Source organism: Anopheles gambiae, chromosome 3 (genome assembly GCF_943734735.2).
Source record: "Anopheles gambiae chromosome 3, idAnoGambNW_F1_1, whole genome shotgun sequence".
Classification (NCBI taxonomy): domain Eukaryota; kingdom Metazoa; phylum Arthropoda; class Insecta; order Diptera; family Culicidae; genus Anopheles; species Anopheles gambiae.
Window position 1 is genome coordinate 70771015 of NC_064602.1, and position 14862 is coordinate 70785876.

The window sequence follows — 14862 nt, forward strand, 5'->3', positions numbered from 1 at the left end:
TGCATACATTATTCATAATTATAATTCATACAAATTTAACACCTATTCAACGGCTGGTCCTGCCCACCCATTTTTCCCTCCCCCGCAAAAGGGGAGGGAAACATTTATTGGAGATCGAGATTTTTGCGACATCTATAAATGCCACACGGTCGTCCTGGAGGGTTCCTCCCCAGAAGACAACGGGGAGATTCTGTTGGAGGGAAATGATGTTTGTCGTACCAGTCGTCACATGTACCAACCACCTTTCGTGAGTGTGATATTGCTGAATGTCAAACATCGGGAGAGGTTGTATAAGCAGCATCTCTGCTTAGGTGGAACCCAGCAAACCACACCATTCGCTCGAACAGTTTAGCTGCAGGGCATTGGAGCGATAGGTGCCCGGGCGTTACTTTGCGGACATGGTGCCCCGCCATGTAACGTAAAAGCGGGGTCACGCTGTTACTGTTAACAAATTGTTGTCTTCGTTTGTCTACAAAATAACCCATTCGCGGTGTGGTTTTCTTGATTGAAACGGTATGATTACTCCAGCCGCCAAGCGGCGGACGCCGGGCTTTCGAGTCGTCGTGTTTTACTACACGTTTCTATTAATTTAAGCTTTATGTCTTCCAACTCTCCGCATAATCTACTATCATAAAACGCACGCAAAAGCCCATTAGAACTAGGGGCACCGGGTTTTTTTTTATTATTATAGATTTCCGGATCACATTCAGTCGGACGGGTTGCTAGCGCCGCCTGTTCGATGTTAGTTCCAAGATCACAACACTCTGTTTTTTCTCTCTCTCGGCAAACAGCACTAACCAGCACACATGATAGGCAATATTTTTGTCTAATTTATGTTTCCCACGTCCGGAACTGAGCACACTCGCCCCAGTGGCTAGAACCGGAACCTTTCACCGGCATCGGTAGCGCGTTCAAGGACTCCACTGACGACCCGCCTGGCACACGCAAATCAGCCATCTAACGCCAAAGTTAATAGCGTCCAAGATTCAACGCGCTCTCGTCACGACCTTGCCGTCGCCCCTGTTTTTCAACCCTGTAGCCTGTAGCTCCAGGGCCCTCTCTCGCTCTCTTCGTGTCCACATGCGTGATTAATCATAAAACTGCAAACTTATGGCTGGTGGGTAGTCGGAGGACGAGGACGAAAGTCGGTACCCCGTCCTGTGCCGTTTGCGCGATGATGAGTCACATTAGGGCGCGTACACAAGCGGGTGATGCTGAAGTGTGTGTGTGTGTCTGACACGGCGAGTCGCGCAATCGAGTAGAGATGCGAGCGACTGACGCCTCCTGGAGTTTGCTGAGTGCGATTTATGTCTCGTTGACATTGACGCTCGCGAGCCGCACGATCGTGATGAGTTTTTGAGGGCTTTGAGGCTAAGAAGAAAAAAGGGCGTAAAATGTCTGGGATTTATTACAATCACTGCCCACTTCAACTTCAATATTACAACTCATAAGTTATTGTATTCGTCGCCACTAGAGTTACTTTGTTGCGCTCGCTCGGGATGCTGGAGTTGGAGTAAACGAAACGATTAGTGTGGAGTGGCTTTGTACTGTCAGGAGAGTATCGGAATGCAAAGAAAATACCGATTCAATTAGGAGCAATTATGATAAAGCTGGAGCGAGTAATGGATTTGCCAAGGACGCATAGGAATTAATTGGTGCTTTGTTGTCAATTAAATCATACTTTGTTGCCAATGTTAAGCTACTTTCTTTGTTTTATTTTGAGTTGAAGCTTAAAAGCTTATCTTGAAGCTACAAACACCTTCATTGCTTTGTTGTTGTTTTTTCTCGCAACATTTTACCGTCAACATCCAAGGCTTCAGCAGCCCTCGGCGTCTGTGCCCTCGGCTTAAGAGCAGCCAATTGGCAAAACTGTTTAATTTCAAGAGCAACACTTACCACAACGGTAATGCATCCACTGCTGCCACCTGTGTTGCCATTTTGGCAGATTTCGTGGTGCACTCGTTACGCACGTCTAACCCAACTAAAAGAAGGAGAAAAAAACAATACAACCAACGACAGACACCTCGTCCAAACCCAAACAGACGAGGACACGATGAAGCACAGAGCTACAACCGCCAGCTGCAACCGCCTTGGTGCAGTGGCGTTGCGACTCCTCCGACATAAATTTCACACTCGACGACTCATCGAGAATGTGGCTAACGACATTTGACGAAGCTAATTAAATAAACATCCATGAAGGAAAGCTTCCCCTAAACCTTACTTTAGGCTTTTTTGGAAGCAAAACAAAACGATGCGAAAGAGTGTGCAAAATGAGAAGTTTAATATAGCATGAAATCTGTTTTTGTTGCATCTTTTGCACTTTCGATTGAAGAAAAACCGTGCCTCGAAGTATCAATGGTTCAATCTATCGAATTCAATCGGGGGAATGATTGTGAAGTCTCCGTGCAATAAATGATGTGGAACGAACGGACGATACGACCCGCTTACCGTTGCGAACTTCTACGATCACGGTGTGATGATAACGATTGTGTGCAACGATTTTAAATATGTCATCAATGATAAAGATTTCAGTGAACCGTATCCTTTTAAACATCGATGATAATAAGTGAATATGGATAATACTTTATGTTTGACAATTGCGTTGGTATCTCAAGTGTTGCGTATTTTTAACTATTTTTTCCTGATTATTCGAAGCATGTCTTTCTTTATCGTAGTAGAAGGAACGTTTTGAAGGAACATTGAAATGACATGACAGAAAAAACATCTAGAAAGATTGGCTACAAGTAGAGAGAAAGAAGGTCAGAATAATCTAGCTTGAGTATAAGCAGTTTGATTATTTATTAACATTTGAAACTTTTTTGCATATTTTACTTTTGTCATGCACATTTTATGTGACATTTTGTCGTTTGAATTTCATTATGCATACCAAGGCAACGATCCAACGATCCTTATTCTATCCAGAATTTGGACAAAGTTGATGCCAGAGCAAACCGTAAATTGGTTTTTGGAAAATGTCAGCTTGCTTAAATTAATGGTTCTTCCTTTTGCATTGCACCATGTTTCCTCATGTTCTTTTCATGTCTTTTCATTACTATTGATGTTTGACTTTTACCTGTTGATTCTTGATCCGTTAAACTTTTATTCATGCTATGCTTTTTGTTTTCGATATTAATGAGCCTCATTTAAGAAATGTTTGAACTTTAGTCTGTTATTTATTTCCATGAGTTTAAATCGTACCATTTTAATTATAACTAAAGTCTGATCCAATTATTAAAGAGCAAGAGTTATAACAAATGGTTCAATAAAACATAATTAACCATTCTTGGAAGTGATGATAAAAATGCAGCATTTGTGCTATTTTTGGGACGCTGATCGATTTCAATAACATTAAAAATTCCTCGATTACATCGCTCCTTCGCGTTCCATGTATTCCACCTTCACACATACACACCGGCACAGCAGCAGCCGTAGGGTTCCGTATGATCAAAATAATTAGGTCGCATCTCGACCGGTTTCCCACAGAGCAAGTGGCGGCGGCGGCGACGACGACCCCTTGGAGGCATTACGTCACACGCCATAGTTCAATCGCGTGTCACTCTTACGGTGCGTGCCACTTTCTTCGCTCAACGACCAGCAGTGCGCTTTCGCTGCGCACCGAAAACGAGAAAACCACACGGCCACGGGTCGAAAGCCGATCGAAACATGCAACCTTGAAAAAACGGTTCCCTAAAGGCTTGCGCGCTCTCAACTCCCTCGTTCTCTTTCTATTTCACTCTTCCATGCTGCACAAGCATGATTATGTGGACAGATTTACCGTTGATAGTCGATTGTCGATTGTGGTGCTGGCCCGCTTAATCGGGAGGGCAATAAAAGGTTAAACATATGAAACGCTCGCACTGACCGTAAGCACATGATGGACGGTTTTCTCGGTGCCGCCGGTAGTAGTAGTACCGGTAATTGTCGTCCCGCATGACACGGTTGCCCCCCCCTACTGATTCACGGGAATATAAATTTAGGGTACTGGGAAAAGTAAAAGTCCTCAGTAACAGCAAGCGCAGTTACCATGTTACTCCCCTTTTTAAACGTTGGCAATCGGACAAGAAAACAGGTTTCGTGAGATGAAGCGCGAACGAAACTGGCTTGCTGCTGTGGCCTGTGCCGGTCCAGGACTCCGGGTATCATCGAGCTAGCAGGCAGGCGGCAAAGTGTGTGATTCCACTCCGCATGCACGCTCCGGTGGTGGTCCACTTGCCCTTAGGTTCCTGCCGCTATCGGCCGTCCGCCAGGATAATCCTGCTCACCTTGGAACCCCTTTGTGCCGAGGTGATTGAAAGTGTAGCAGGGCCACCCTTTTGTGCAGAGAAGATCGAGCGTGAGGATGTAACGATGAGATACAGTCGTTCCATTCGCCCGTCTCCATCCAAACGATGCCATCTTCATCGATCGAAAGGGAGTGCTTTTTTTTGTTCGCATCGCAAATTTCATGGACAGTGTGCCTGTCGGCAACCGTGGTTAAACCGGATTTCGGAAGCAGAGTTTGCGGTGTGTCCTTGAGGATCGCTCAGCAACCTGTAACTGACAAAGTGGAATCGGATACAAGCAGGGAGAAGTGTAACAAATTTAGACGAGAAGTGTAAAATCGGAATCGCCCCAGGGGCTGTATACCTCCATGGAGGGTTTTATTTACACAGAACCATTAGGCTTACATGGTATAGCTATCGCTATTTATAGCTGTGTTTGTTTGGAGGACATCCACACAGTTGAATTATGTTAAATTATGGTATTATGTCCAATGTATGCGCAATAACGACTAACCACAATAATTGAAATTGATTATTTTGATGTTTATTAGCCTAAAAACGATTTTTTGTGGAATTTAACAATCTTGTTGTTATTTTTTGTGTGGAAGCTTTTTAAAGTTTTCTTTAATTGACAACAATCAGAAACAACTAAACTAAAAAGTATTAAACTAAAGCTTTATAATAAAACCTGGCAAACAAAACAGACATACGAATCATAGGGTCTGACCGACCAGCACTGGATCGAAGCTGAGGTATACGCAAAATATTTCTAATCCCAAGAATACTTAAGAATAAATAATACCAGCACGAATTAAGTTTTAAACATGTCGATAAATTGCTTAGCATAAAATCTACAACACAGCCATTGTCACACCGCATATGTAGTACTACGATACTCCTCCAACTGACAGCAATTGGCAGGGGAAACTCTCACCTTCATGAGCAAGTAGATCCAGAAAAGCACACAAGAAACACTCGTCAATTGTCGTGCCACACACAAATATACGTTATTTCTCCTGTTGGCAATATATTTATGTTAAACAATTATTAGAATCGAAAGTCTCATTTACCTGAGCGATAATCAAAATTAAAGAATTGCTCCATGTTAACCGATCTTCATGTCAGATCTGCTCCCAAAAAATTTATCCCAAACTCGAATGATATTGCTCGTTATGCGAGATTTTACTCGTTTAGCGTTCTCATCTCATTAAATTTTATCAGAATATGCCTTATCGCTTACCATAAGAAAGGTAATTATATTTCCCAACTGTTTAGAAAATAACATTAAATTATATGAATTTCCTTGTGATTCCCCGCTGACCATTATGTGCATTTTATTATGCATTTTATTCATTATTTCAATATGTTTAATAGTCTAAATAGTTTAAAAATTGAGCCAATAAGATTTATCAAAAATGCATAAAATTTCACGATCAATTTCACTCGAGCTGTAATTCTAGCTTTATGAAAGGTGTTTGATGAGCATTTAGATTTGCTCGTTATACGAAAAACTCGTTATAAAGCGTACTCGCTATGAGAGATTCCACTGTATATTATTTATGCTAAATCCCATAAAATTGAAGTGAACCAAGAATGAATAACAAAACATGTAATTGAAATCATTTAATTGAAATACTTCATAAATAGTTCACTAATTATGCATCCGAGAGAGTTTGTGCTTTTCGTTCTTTGCAAAAGCAGTCTACTAACTTTTTTTATGGCACATACTAGTAACTGAAACTTGTCATTGTCAACATGAAACATGATAACAGTGTATATTTTTCTTTCTTTGCGATTAACACTGAGTTGTTACAATTTAGTTTACGTATAAGTTATTGTTATTATTATAAGCATTTTTTACGATAGACATACTTTATTTTATCCTTTATTTTTCGATATCATTCACCTTCCTGTTTCTTGCTGCAAATACTGTTGAAATACTGTTTCTCCATTCTCAAGCACAATCGTCAAATAGATAGATTTTCTACAGCAGCTGTTGTGACACGATTCTTGAAACGCATTAGAATAGGAATTAGTAGAAGGGCGCACGGGTTTTATTAATTAATTCCTAATGATGGTGTAACCTTCGATGGATATCAAAACATCCCACAAATAGGCTGTGGTCGAAATCCCACAAATAGGCTGTGGTAAAACAATAAAGCCCCGAAAAAATTTATAACTCTTAATTATAGCTTTTAAAGGTATGGGAAACATTCGAGCTAGGTTGACATAAGCAGAACATTCAATAGATATAGGAAAACCATTTTTTTCTATGATCTTTCAAAATAGTTTCGGAATATTAGTTTGTTCTATAAATTGTTCTGTTTCCTATTCAATAAATGAGTATTCGAAATTGTATTTGCCCTCATACTGTCCACATGATCTTCCTCTTCGTGTAGACGGATTATTTTAGCAAATTGTGTAGTTATTCTTTCCTATTCAAATGACGACCGACAGTTAGTCCTTCGCCGAATCTAATGTGGTAAAAAAACAAATCAACCTCACTTAACTGGCAAATTCAAAATATTTGTGGTGCAAATAAAACTGCCCCAAGTACGGCAAAAACAGCACCAAACCCCGCCGAAAGGTCACACTGGGTCACAGTGCGCAGCTGACGACTAACAGCGTTGTTGATCGGTAGATTAAAGACCTGTCCGAGCAGGAGGCGTGAAACGAATTTGCAGCTGTAACCACACGGTACCTGACAGCCGGGACAGCGCTACCCCGTGACTTGACGAATTGGTTCTCGCTGCATAAACAATGGCTTTTTTGAAGGATGAAATCTTTTCACTGCGTTGTAATGTAGGCCATAATTTGGCTCTGTCAAAACTATGTTTGATTTTAGGCTCTAGAATGGTGAAAACGGTGACTCAAACATTGATCAGGGTGTTCCCGTTTTTTAACTTATTTATTCTTGGGCTTTTTGGTCACTTATTTGGCACTACAGCCGCCCACTCGTTTACACCCTTTGGTAGTCATGCGGGACATAGCTTAGCCTGGGAGCATAAGTGAGCGTTTTGCGCACCCGGGTCGGATGAAATGCTCCAAACTGGACGTACTTCCTTACGTAGGCCGGCTGCTGTACACCGATCACCAGAGGGCTGGTTCCTTGAAGCGTGCCGCTGTACTTTGGGACCAGAGGAATCCTACTTTGAACATAAATCGGTTCAGCATAGCCAGTGGGATAGATTGGTCGGTAAGTGTTTGCCGTCGGTTGCACGCTGTTTTTAAAATTGGGGAAAGCTGTTTGTGGTTTCGTCACTGGACGTCTGTAGGGAATGTTATAAGCTGTAATTGAAGTTACTTGTGGATACGGCTTCGTGTAAGAATTGGACACATTTTGAGCAACAGTTTGCATTGCATTGCGGTAAATAGGCGAATGTGTTGGTGGTTGGGTCGGAGGTTTAGTATGTTCCTTTAAATGTCCCACCCTTTTCGGAACGATGTGTCTAACGAAGCTCACGTAGCTGACAGCGGTTGGAATGTAATTCGTTTTAATCGGGTTTTGAGGCTTCGCTTCTTCGAAGTGTCTTAACTCTGCATTTGTCAACGCAATTAGAATCAGGATCTGCAAATATAAACGATAACTGTTGAAATATAGCACAAAATAAACTGTTCCTTTTCATCTCTTACCAAACAAACTCTCATCGTTTGGTGCGACATATTGCTCCTGGGCGAAAGTTCCAGCCACTTGCACTTGATGACACCGAGATTGACACTGTGGTGAGTGACGACAGTTTGCTTTCTTTTTATATGCGACGAACCGAGTTTGGTACTTTCTTAACGGTTTACGGTTCACTTATTTGAAGATGAAAATTCATTACCTAACTCGATACCCTCTTACGGTCGCTTATCGCTTTAAAGAGCTATCAGATAGCAAAACACACAAACCAATTATCACATATCAACACATACTCGAGTCATATAATTTATAACGCAAAGCAACGAAGCAAAAACCAGTTGGAGCTCATTTAATATTCACCTCAATAAATTGATCTGAACGGATAGGGGAAGCGTTTAAGCAAATGAAATGTTAATTTGATTAAGGGCAGACTAATGAGTTTCGTTCTGTGAACAACTGGAGTATTATGTGACTTGAAGGAGTTATAACGAGATTCAAATATGCTCTAATAATATTAAATCTCTTAATCAGTTATTTTACTTCAAAATGACATTTTATTTCAAATATCACAAATCAATAGACACAACACAAAAAAATGTTATCACAGACGAACCATTTACCAGCCATGGGCACCATAGCCTCCGTAGGCGACCTGTGGGCCATAAGACAGGACCTTTCCACCGTAGATCGGAGCTGGCTGAGCGAGAATGCTCTTGCCGTACACGGGCTCAGCGATCAGCGTCTTGGCCGGGTAGATCGACTCAACGAACACGTTCTTGGTGTAGATGGGCTCCGACACGATGGTCTTGGCGTAGGTTGGCTCAGCAGCGATCACAGTCTTGGCATATGGGCCATAAGACAGAGGCTTCGTGTACTCGAGAGCCGGAGCCTGGTACAGAGAGTGAGGGGCAGCATAGGACACGGGCAGAGGGTTGGTAAGAGCCAGAGGCTTGCTGACCACAACCGACGGGGCAGTCTGGGCGTATCCGTGGTACAGCTGGGGCTCCGGAAGGATGGTCTTGCTCAGCACTGGCACTGGGGCAACGTTCTTGATGACGTTGGAGTAGCTCAAAGCCGGGGCCACACCGTAGGACAGATGGGAGTGGTCGCTCGGGATGTATCCAGCGCTGACGCAAGCCAGAGAAGCGACGATCAGAACGAACTGGAAAAGTTGGATCTCTTGTTAGTATCTCAGGGAGAGATTTGTATCGTTAGTTTGACTTACTTTGGAAGCCATAATTGGAGAGATGATTGCAGTAGGAGGATGTGCTTTACTGAAGACTACTGATCGCTGAGTGATGTCGTTGTGATCAGCTGATAGAGCTTATATACGGATTGACGGTGTGCGAAAATCCGCAACAACAGGATGTGAGAGTGGCGTCGTGTGATGGCCATCAAATCAAACGGCATTGCATCTTTGTTGTCATTGTCATAACTATCGCTTATTGCTTTATCGCATGGTTTAAAAATGACAGAAGCATTCTTAATGTTGGCTGTTAATATGGTTAATTACTCAATCGGAGACATGTACACACGCATAAATTCACTTTTAAATTAACATGTTTGATGCTTCATTTGTCAACCCTATTGTCCATTTCAACCAATTTCGAGTTTAGTTATTTTACTGTATTAGTCTATTTTATTTGTATCTGTAATGAATATGACAATAATATGCGTAAGATGTTTAACAATTTGTTCTGTTACGTGTGTTGTTACTCTTTCCAGGTTGTTTTTGTCTGTAGCAGGTCTCAGATCATCTGATCAAATGTTTAATTTGCTATAAACCGTGCATTCAAGAGGAAGCAGACAAATTATTCTGTGGGGTTAGTGTTTGGGTTATATTTTTAGCTTTATTCGTTTAATCCATCACATTATCTCCAACAAAATAATAAATTATGGTGACATCAAAAATAAAACACCTACAGTAAAATGAAACACCTTCAACCAATGATTTGTCAAAACTAAATATTTTTTTCACACAAATATCCGCCACAAGGGCTTAACAATGTGTCTTAATTGCTAAGCAAAGGATAAGGATGAGGAAGAACGAAGACGAGAACGGAAGAGGGATAAAGGAGTGTGAAAATCGAAAAAATGATAGAATGAATTAAATGCAATCTGATCGTTAAGGAATGGATCATTTTGCCCATATCCGAGATAGACGGGTGGGGATATCCAGATGTGGCCTATCGCTATATAGATGGCGGGAAGGGTCATAATAGGAAATGGCAGATGAGAGGAAAGGAGCAGCAAGCTCATTAAGCCAGCGTTATGGCGATGAAGCAAGCTTGCAAGTGTAAGTAGCGAGTTTTTATCGAATCAAGACCCAAGAATCGATAAGTGGATAAGAAGGGATAACCGCATTCTCATGACCCGAAAGAAAACGCCCCGTGGCAAGTCGATTAAGTTTACGTTGGACACCTTCCAATCCAAATAGAACATGGCTATAATAATTCTTAGCTGATCTTAGTTTATCCATGCATTTACTTCGCGATTATTGTGCAGCTTCGCAGGCAACACAGGTCAAATGTTCTTACACATAATTCATTTACAGTCTGCAGTTATCTCTCAATCTACATTTTTAATCACACAAGATTATAACATATGTCTTTGGTTGTGCCTTCTAGCTTACTTCTTGACACATAACTCATCAGGAAATGTTAATCGTTAAGTGTATCATAAACACGTTGATTTGGGGATATCATACTCAAGGCACTGTCAGCAGTCAGAATGTGAAAATAAATTAAACGGAAAGGTCCTGCAAGAACCTTTTTTTTGTCATGCATGTAGCGCTTATTATAATCAATTCACGTTGTTTTAGTCGTCTATTTTCTATAGCATCATTTCAATAAATTAGTATGTTTACTATGTTTTTCTTACTGGCGCCGGAGAGCCAGGCTGTTGAAAGGCGTAAGGATGGTTCCAGTAAAAGTCTCCAAGGATTGGAACATTTTGGTACGTCGATGCTCCCTGTCGTGATACGTGGCATAAAATAACTTATTCTTCTTCTTCTTTATCACAACAACCGTTACCGGTCAAAACTTGCGAGTGCCACTAGTGGGGCTGACTTTCATTGATTTATTGAATATCCATAGCGGGATGGTCAGTCCTACGTATGAGGGTAAGGGCACGGTTCATTTGGGACTTGAACCCATGACAGGTAATAACCGCTTTAGTTTATTAAATCGCTCTGCTTGAAATAAGAGTGACTTTTATCAACGACTTTTTTTTCGTTTGGTGAATATTCTACCATATTGTCTAATTCATAAAATATAACTCTTCAAAACATAAAAATCGTTATAGCATCGTAGAAAACGTCGATTTGGAGATACCAGACTCAAGCACAAGGCATAAATCACGCATCTATAAGGAAAGGTTCTGAGCAGATATTCTGACATAAATTCTGAATGAATTTGGTCCAGAAGCCATGTTATTCTTAGTTTTGGATAAAATATTATTCCAATGCAAACCAAAATTTAGTGCCTATCTGGATAAACATGATTCATGTGTTTTTAAATTCTTCGGGCTTCGAATTGCTTCCCCACCCACCGTATTCTCCAGATCTGGCCCCCAGCGACTTTTTCTTGTTCTCAGACCTCAAAAGGATGCTCGCAAGGAAAAAATTTGGCTGCAATGAAGAGGTGGTCTCCGAAACTGAGGCCTATTTTGAGGCAAAACCGAAGGAGTACTACTAAAATGGTATCAAAAAATTGGAAGGTCGTTATAATAAAAACAAATTTTGACAAAAAAATGTGTTTTTCTTTGTTAGACCGGGGACTTATCAACCAACCTGTTAAGGTCAATATCAATACATCAGTATATATAATATCCCCTTTTCTAAAATGAAACATCTCCAGAACCATGCATAAGGTTACATAAATAAACGTTTATTTTTGCACATATCACATATCTCTTAGCACACAATCGATCCATGCATTATCACAGTCAAAACATTTACCAGCCATGGGCACCATAGCCTCCGTAGGCGACCTGTGGGCCATAAGACAGGACCTTTCCACCGTAGATCGGAGCTGGCTGAGCGAGAATGCTCTTGCCGTACACCGGCTCAGCGATCAGCGTCTTGGCCGGGTAGATCGGCTCAGCGAACACGTTCTTGGTGTAGATGGGCTCCGACACGATGGTCTTGGCGTAGGTTGGCTCAGCAGCGATCACAGTCTTGGCGTAGGTTGGCTCAGCAGCGATCACAGTCTTGGCATATGGGCCATAAGATAGAGGCTTCGTGTACTCGAGAGCCGGAGCCTGGTACAGAGAGTGAGGGGCAGCATAGGACACGGGCAGAGGGTTGGTAAGAGCCAGAGGCTTGCTGACCACAACCGACGGGGCAGTCTGGGCGTATCCGTGGTACAGCTGAGGCTCCGGAAGGATGGTCTTGCTCAGCACTGGCACTGGGGCAACGTTCTTGATGACGTTGGAGTAGCTCACAGCCGGGGCCACACCGTAGGACAGATGGGAGTGGTCGCTCGGGATGTATCCAGCGCTGACACAAGCCAGGGAAGCGACGATCAGAACGAACTGGAAAAGTTGGAACTCTTGTTAATATCTCAGGAAGAGATTTGTACCGTTAGTTTGACTTACTTTGGAAGCCATGGTGGGGGGGATGATTGCAGTAGGAGGATTTGCTTTACTGAAGACTACTGATCGCTGAGTGATGTCGTTGTGATCAGCTGATAGAGCTTATATAGGGATTGGCGGTGTGCGAAAATCCGCAACAACAGGATGTGAGAGGGGCGTCGTTTGATGGTCATCAAATCAAACGGCATTGCGTCTTTGTTGTCATTGTCATAATTATCGTCCATTTCATAATTGCATGGTATAAAAATGGCTTGAAGAAGCATATTGTCTAGTTGTTTATATTGTATACTTATGAATCTTAGAAGAGTAATCGCACATAATTTAAATGTTAGGCTAAAAACAATTCTTTTAAATCTCCTGTTCATTTGAATTATGTGTAATTTTAATAACTTTTTCATCTTCTTTTTGACTTCTGTATTCGTCTCAATTATGCATTTAATACAAGTTTTGCAATAAATATGAAACAATTCGTTTAGTTGTGTGCATAGTCGCATAAAATTAAATAGTGAAATAGTTGTTCCAACTGACAATTGTTTCAATAAGACGAAATACATTGAATCAGTGATTTGTCTGTGTAAAGTTAAAAAAAACTGGATAATGTAGCTAGTATTATTAGTTATTGGCCGATGTTTGTTCATGATTTTATTTCCTGAATATTGTGTACCTTGAAAGATCACAATCGAACATTTTTCAGAGCGTAACACATGTAAAATTCGTTGTTAGTGAACAGATCGCTCTTAACTTGCATTTTCATCTACACAAAATTGCAAATTCTGATGTCTTTAGTAAACACAAAGAGTTTTTTGTTTATTGTAATATCATATACATATACAACATACCATAATATCATAAACGACTACAATTTCACATGACGGGAACTATAAAACGAAGAATACTATATCACGATAATTAGGAGGTATCAGGCTCAAGAACAAGGTATAAGTCATTCGTGTGTAAGTAATGATTCCTACAAAACTTTAAGTTTAACTTGATTATGTTCTTCTATGTAGATTAATCAATATCTTAGTTTTCAATAAACACGCAAATCAATTTTTATTTAGCTTGATAAGAACGCCTTTACAAATGCATTTTTCAGGCTGAATTATTGTCAGCCAAATAAGTTTCAAAACAAAATTACTACCCAGGCAGTTCTAGAATTTGAAAAGGTTGTTTGCTTAAAATAAATCAGTAATATGTAACAAAACATATTTCGACACAGGATATGATAATAGATTAAATATCTCGACTGATCTATTGTATTACTATTGTCCATTTCAATTGGTGAATTACTAAAAAACATCACGAATTCATGCTTTATATTACATAAATAAACGTTTATTTTTGCACATATCACATATCTCTTAGCACACAATCGATCCATGCATTATCACAGTCAAAACATTTACCAGCCATGGGCACCATAGCCTCCGTAGGCGACCTGCGGGCCATAGGACAGGACCTTTCCACCGTAGATCGGAGCTGGCTGAGCGAGAATGCTCTTGCCGTACACGGGCTCAGCGATCAGCGTCTTGGCCGGGTAGATCGACTCAACGAACACGTTCTTGGTGTAGATGGGCTCCGACACGATGGTCTTGGCGTAGGTTGGCTCAGCAGCGATCACAGTCTTGGCGTAGGTTGGCTCAGCAGCGATCACAGTCTTGGCATATGGGCCATAAGACAGAGGCTTCGTGTACTCGAGAGCCGGAGCCTGGTACAGAGAGTGAGGGGCAGCATAGGATACAGGCAAAGGGTTGGTAAGAGCCAGAGGCTTGCTGACCACAACCGACGGGGCAGTCTGGGCGTATCCGTGGTACAGCTGGGGCTCCGGAAGGATGGTCTTGCTCAGCACTGGCACTGGGGCAACGTTCTTGATGACGTTGGAGTAGCTCACAGCCGGGGCCACACCGTAGGACAGATGGGAGTGGTCGCTCGGGATGTATCCAGCGCTGACGCAAGCCAGAGAAGCGACGATCAGAACGAACTGGAAAGGTTGGATCTCTTGTTAGTATCTCAGGAAGAGATTTGTATCGTTAGTTTGACTTACTTTGGAAGCCATGGTTGGAGAGATGATTGCAGTGGGAGGATGTGCTTTACTGAAGACTACTGATCGCTGAGTGATGTCGTTGTGATCAGCTGATAGAGCTTTTATACGGATTGGCGGTGTGCGAAAATCCGCAACAACAGGATGTGAGAGTGGCGTCGTGTGATGGCCATCGCAGCGTTTGTTATGTTGTTGTTCGTTTGATGATTGAATGACAGTTGTTATTTTTTGCTACTGATTTTAAAACTGAATGTTTTGTGTATTGAAATGACATAACATCTATAAAGGAGTTTAAATGCTGTATTAAAACACAATCATTTAGCATTTAGTTGGGGACCATGGCC

General features: G+C 41.5%; 3 protein-coding genes across 4 annotated transcripts; all 3 read right to left on the reverse strand.

Annotated features, from left to right (window-relative positions):
• Positions 1–6131: 6131 nt before the first annotated feature.
• LOC4577591 (uncharacterized) lies at positions 6132–9569 on the reverse strand. 2 transcript variants are annotated; one of them, XM_061658209.1, is made up of 3 exons: positions 9110–9569; positions 7896–9046; positions 6132–7830 (listed from the first exon to the last, which is right to left on the reverse strand). In XM_061658209.1, the coding sequence occupies exons 1-2, from the start codon at positions 9119–9121 to the stop codon at positions 8501–8503; spliced, it is 558 nt and encodes a 185-aa protein (XP_061514193.1). In that variant the 5' UTR covers positions 9122–9569; the 3' UTR covers positions 6132–7830; positions 7896–8500. The 2 variants fall into 2 exon arrangements, with proteins under 2 accessions (XP_061514193.1, XP_061514192.1); XM_061658208.1 differs by lacking the exon at positions 9110–9569 and having other exon boundaries at positions 7896–8412.
• Positions 9570–11775: 2206 nt separating this feature from the next.
• Positions 11776–12538, reverse strand: LOC5667909 (cuticle protein-like). The gene is made up of 2 exons (XM_001688197.2): positions 12481–12538; positions 11776–12417 (listed from the first exon to the last, which is right to left on the reverse strand). The coding sequence occupies exons 1-2, from the start codon at positions 12490–12492 to the stop codon at positions 11839–11841; spliced, it is 591 nt and encodes a 196-aa protein (XP_001688249.2). The 5' UTR covers positions 12493–12538; the 3' UTR covers positions 11776–11838.
• A 1223-nt stretch (positions 12539–13761) lies between these two features.
• On the reverse strand, positions 13762–14621 carry LOC1271044 (uncharacterized). The gene is made up of 2 exons (XM_061659291.1): positions 14522–14621; positions 13762–14458 (listed from the first exon to the last, which is right to left on the reverse strand). The coding sequence occupies exons 1-2, from the start codon at positions 14531–14533 to the stop codon at positions 13880–13882; spliced, it is 591 nt and encodes a 196-aa protein (XP_061515275.1). The 5' UTR covers positions 14534–14621; the 3' UTR covers positions 13762–13879.
• Between the last annotated feature and the right edge of the window lie 241 nt (positions 14622–14862).

Coding starts and splice junctions, on each gene's coding strand:
- LOC4577591 (XM_061658208.1), bottom strand. CDS start 7,925: ATGTCGCACCAAACGATGAGAGTTTGTTTG. Junction 7,831..7,895: donor AAACGATGAGAGTTTGTTTG/GTAAGAGATGAA, acceptor TTATATTTGCAG/ATCCTGATTCTAATTGCGTT.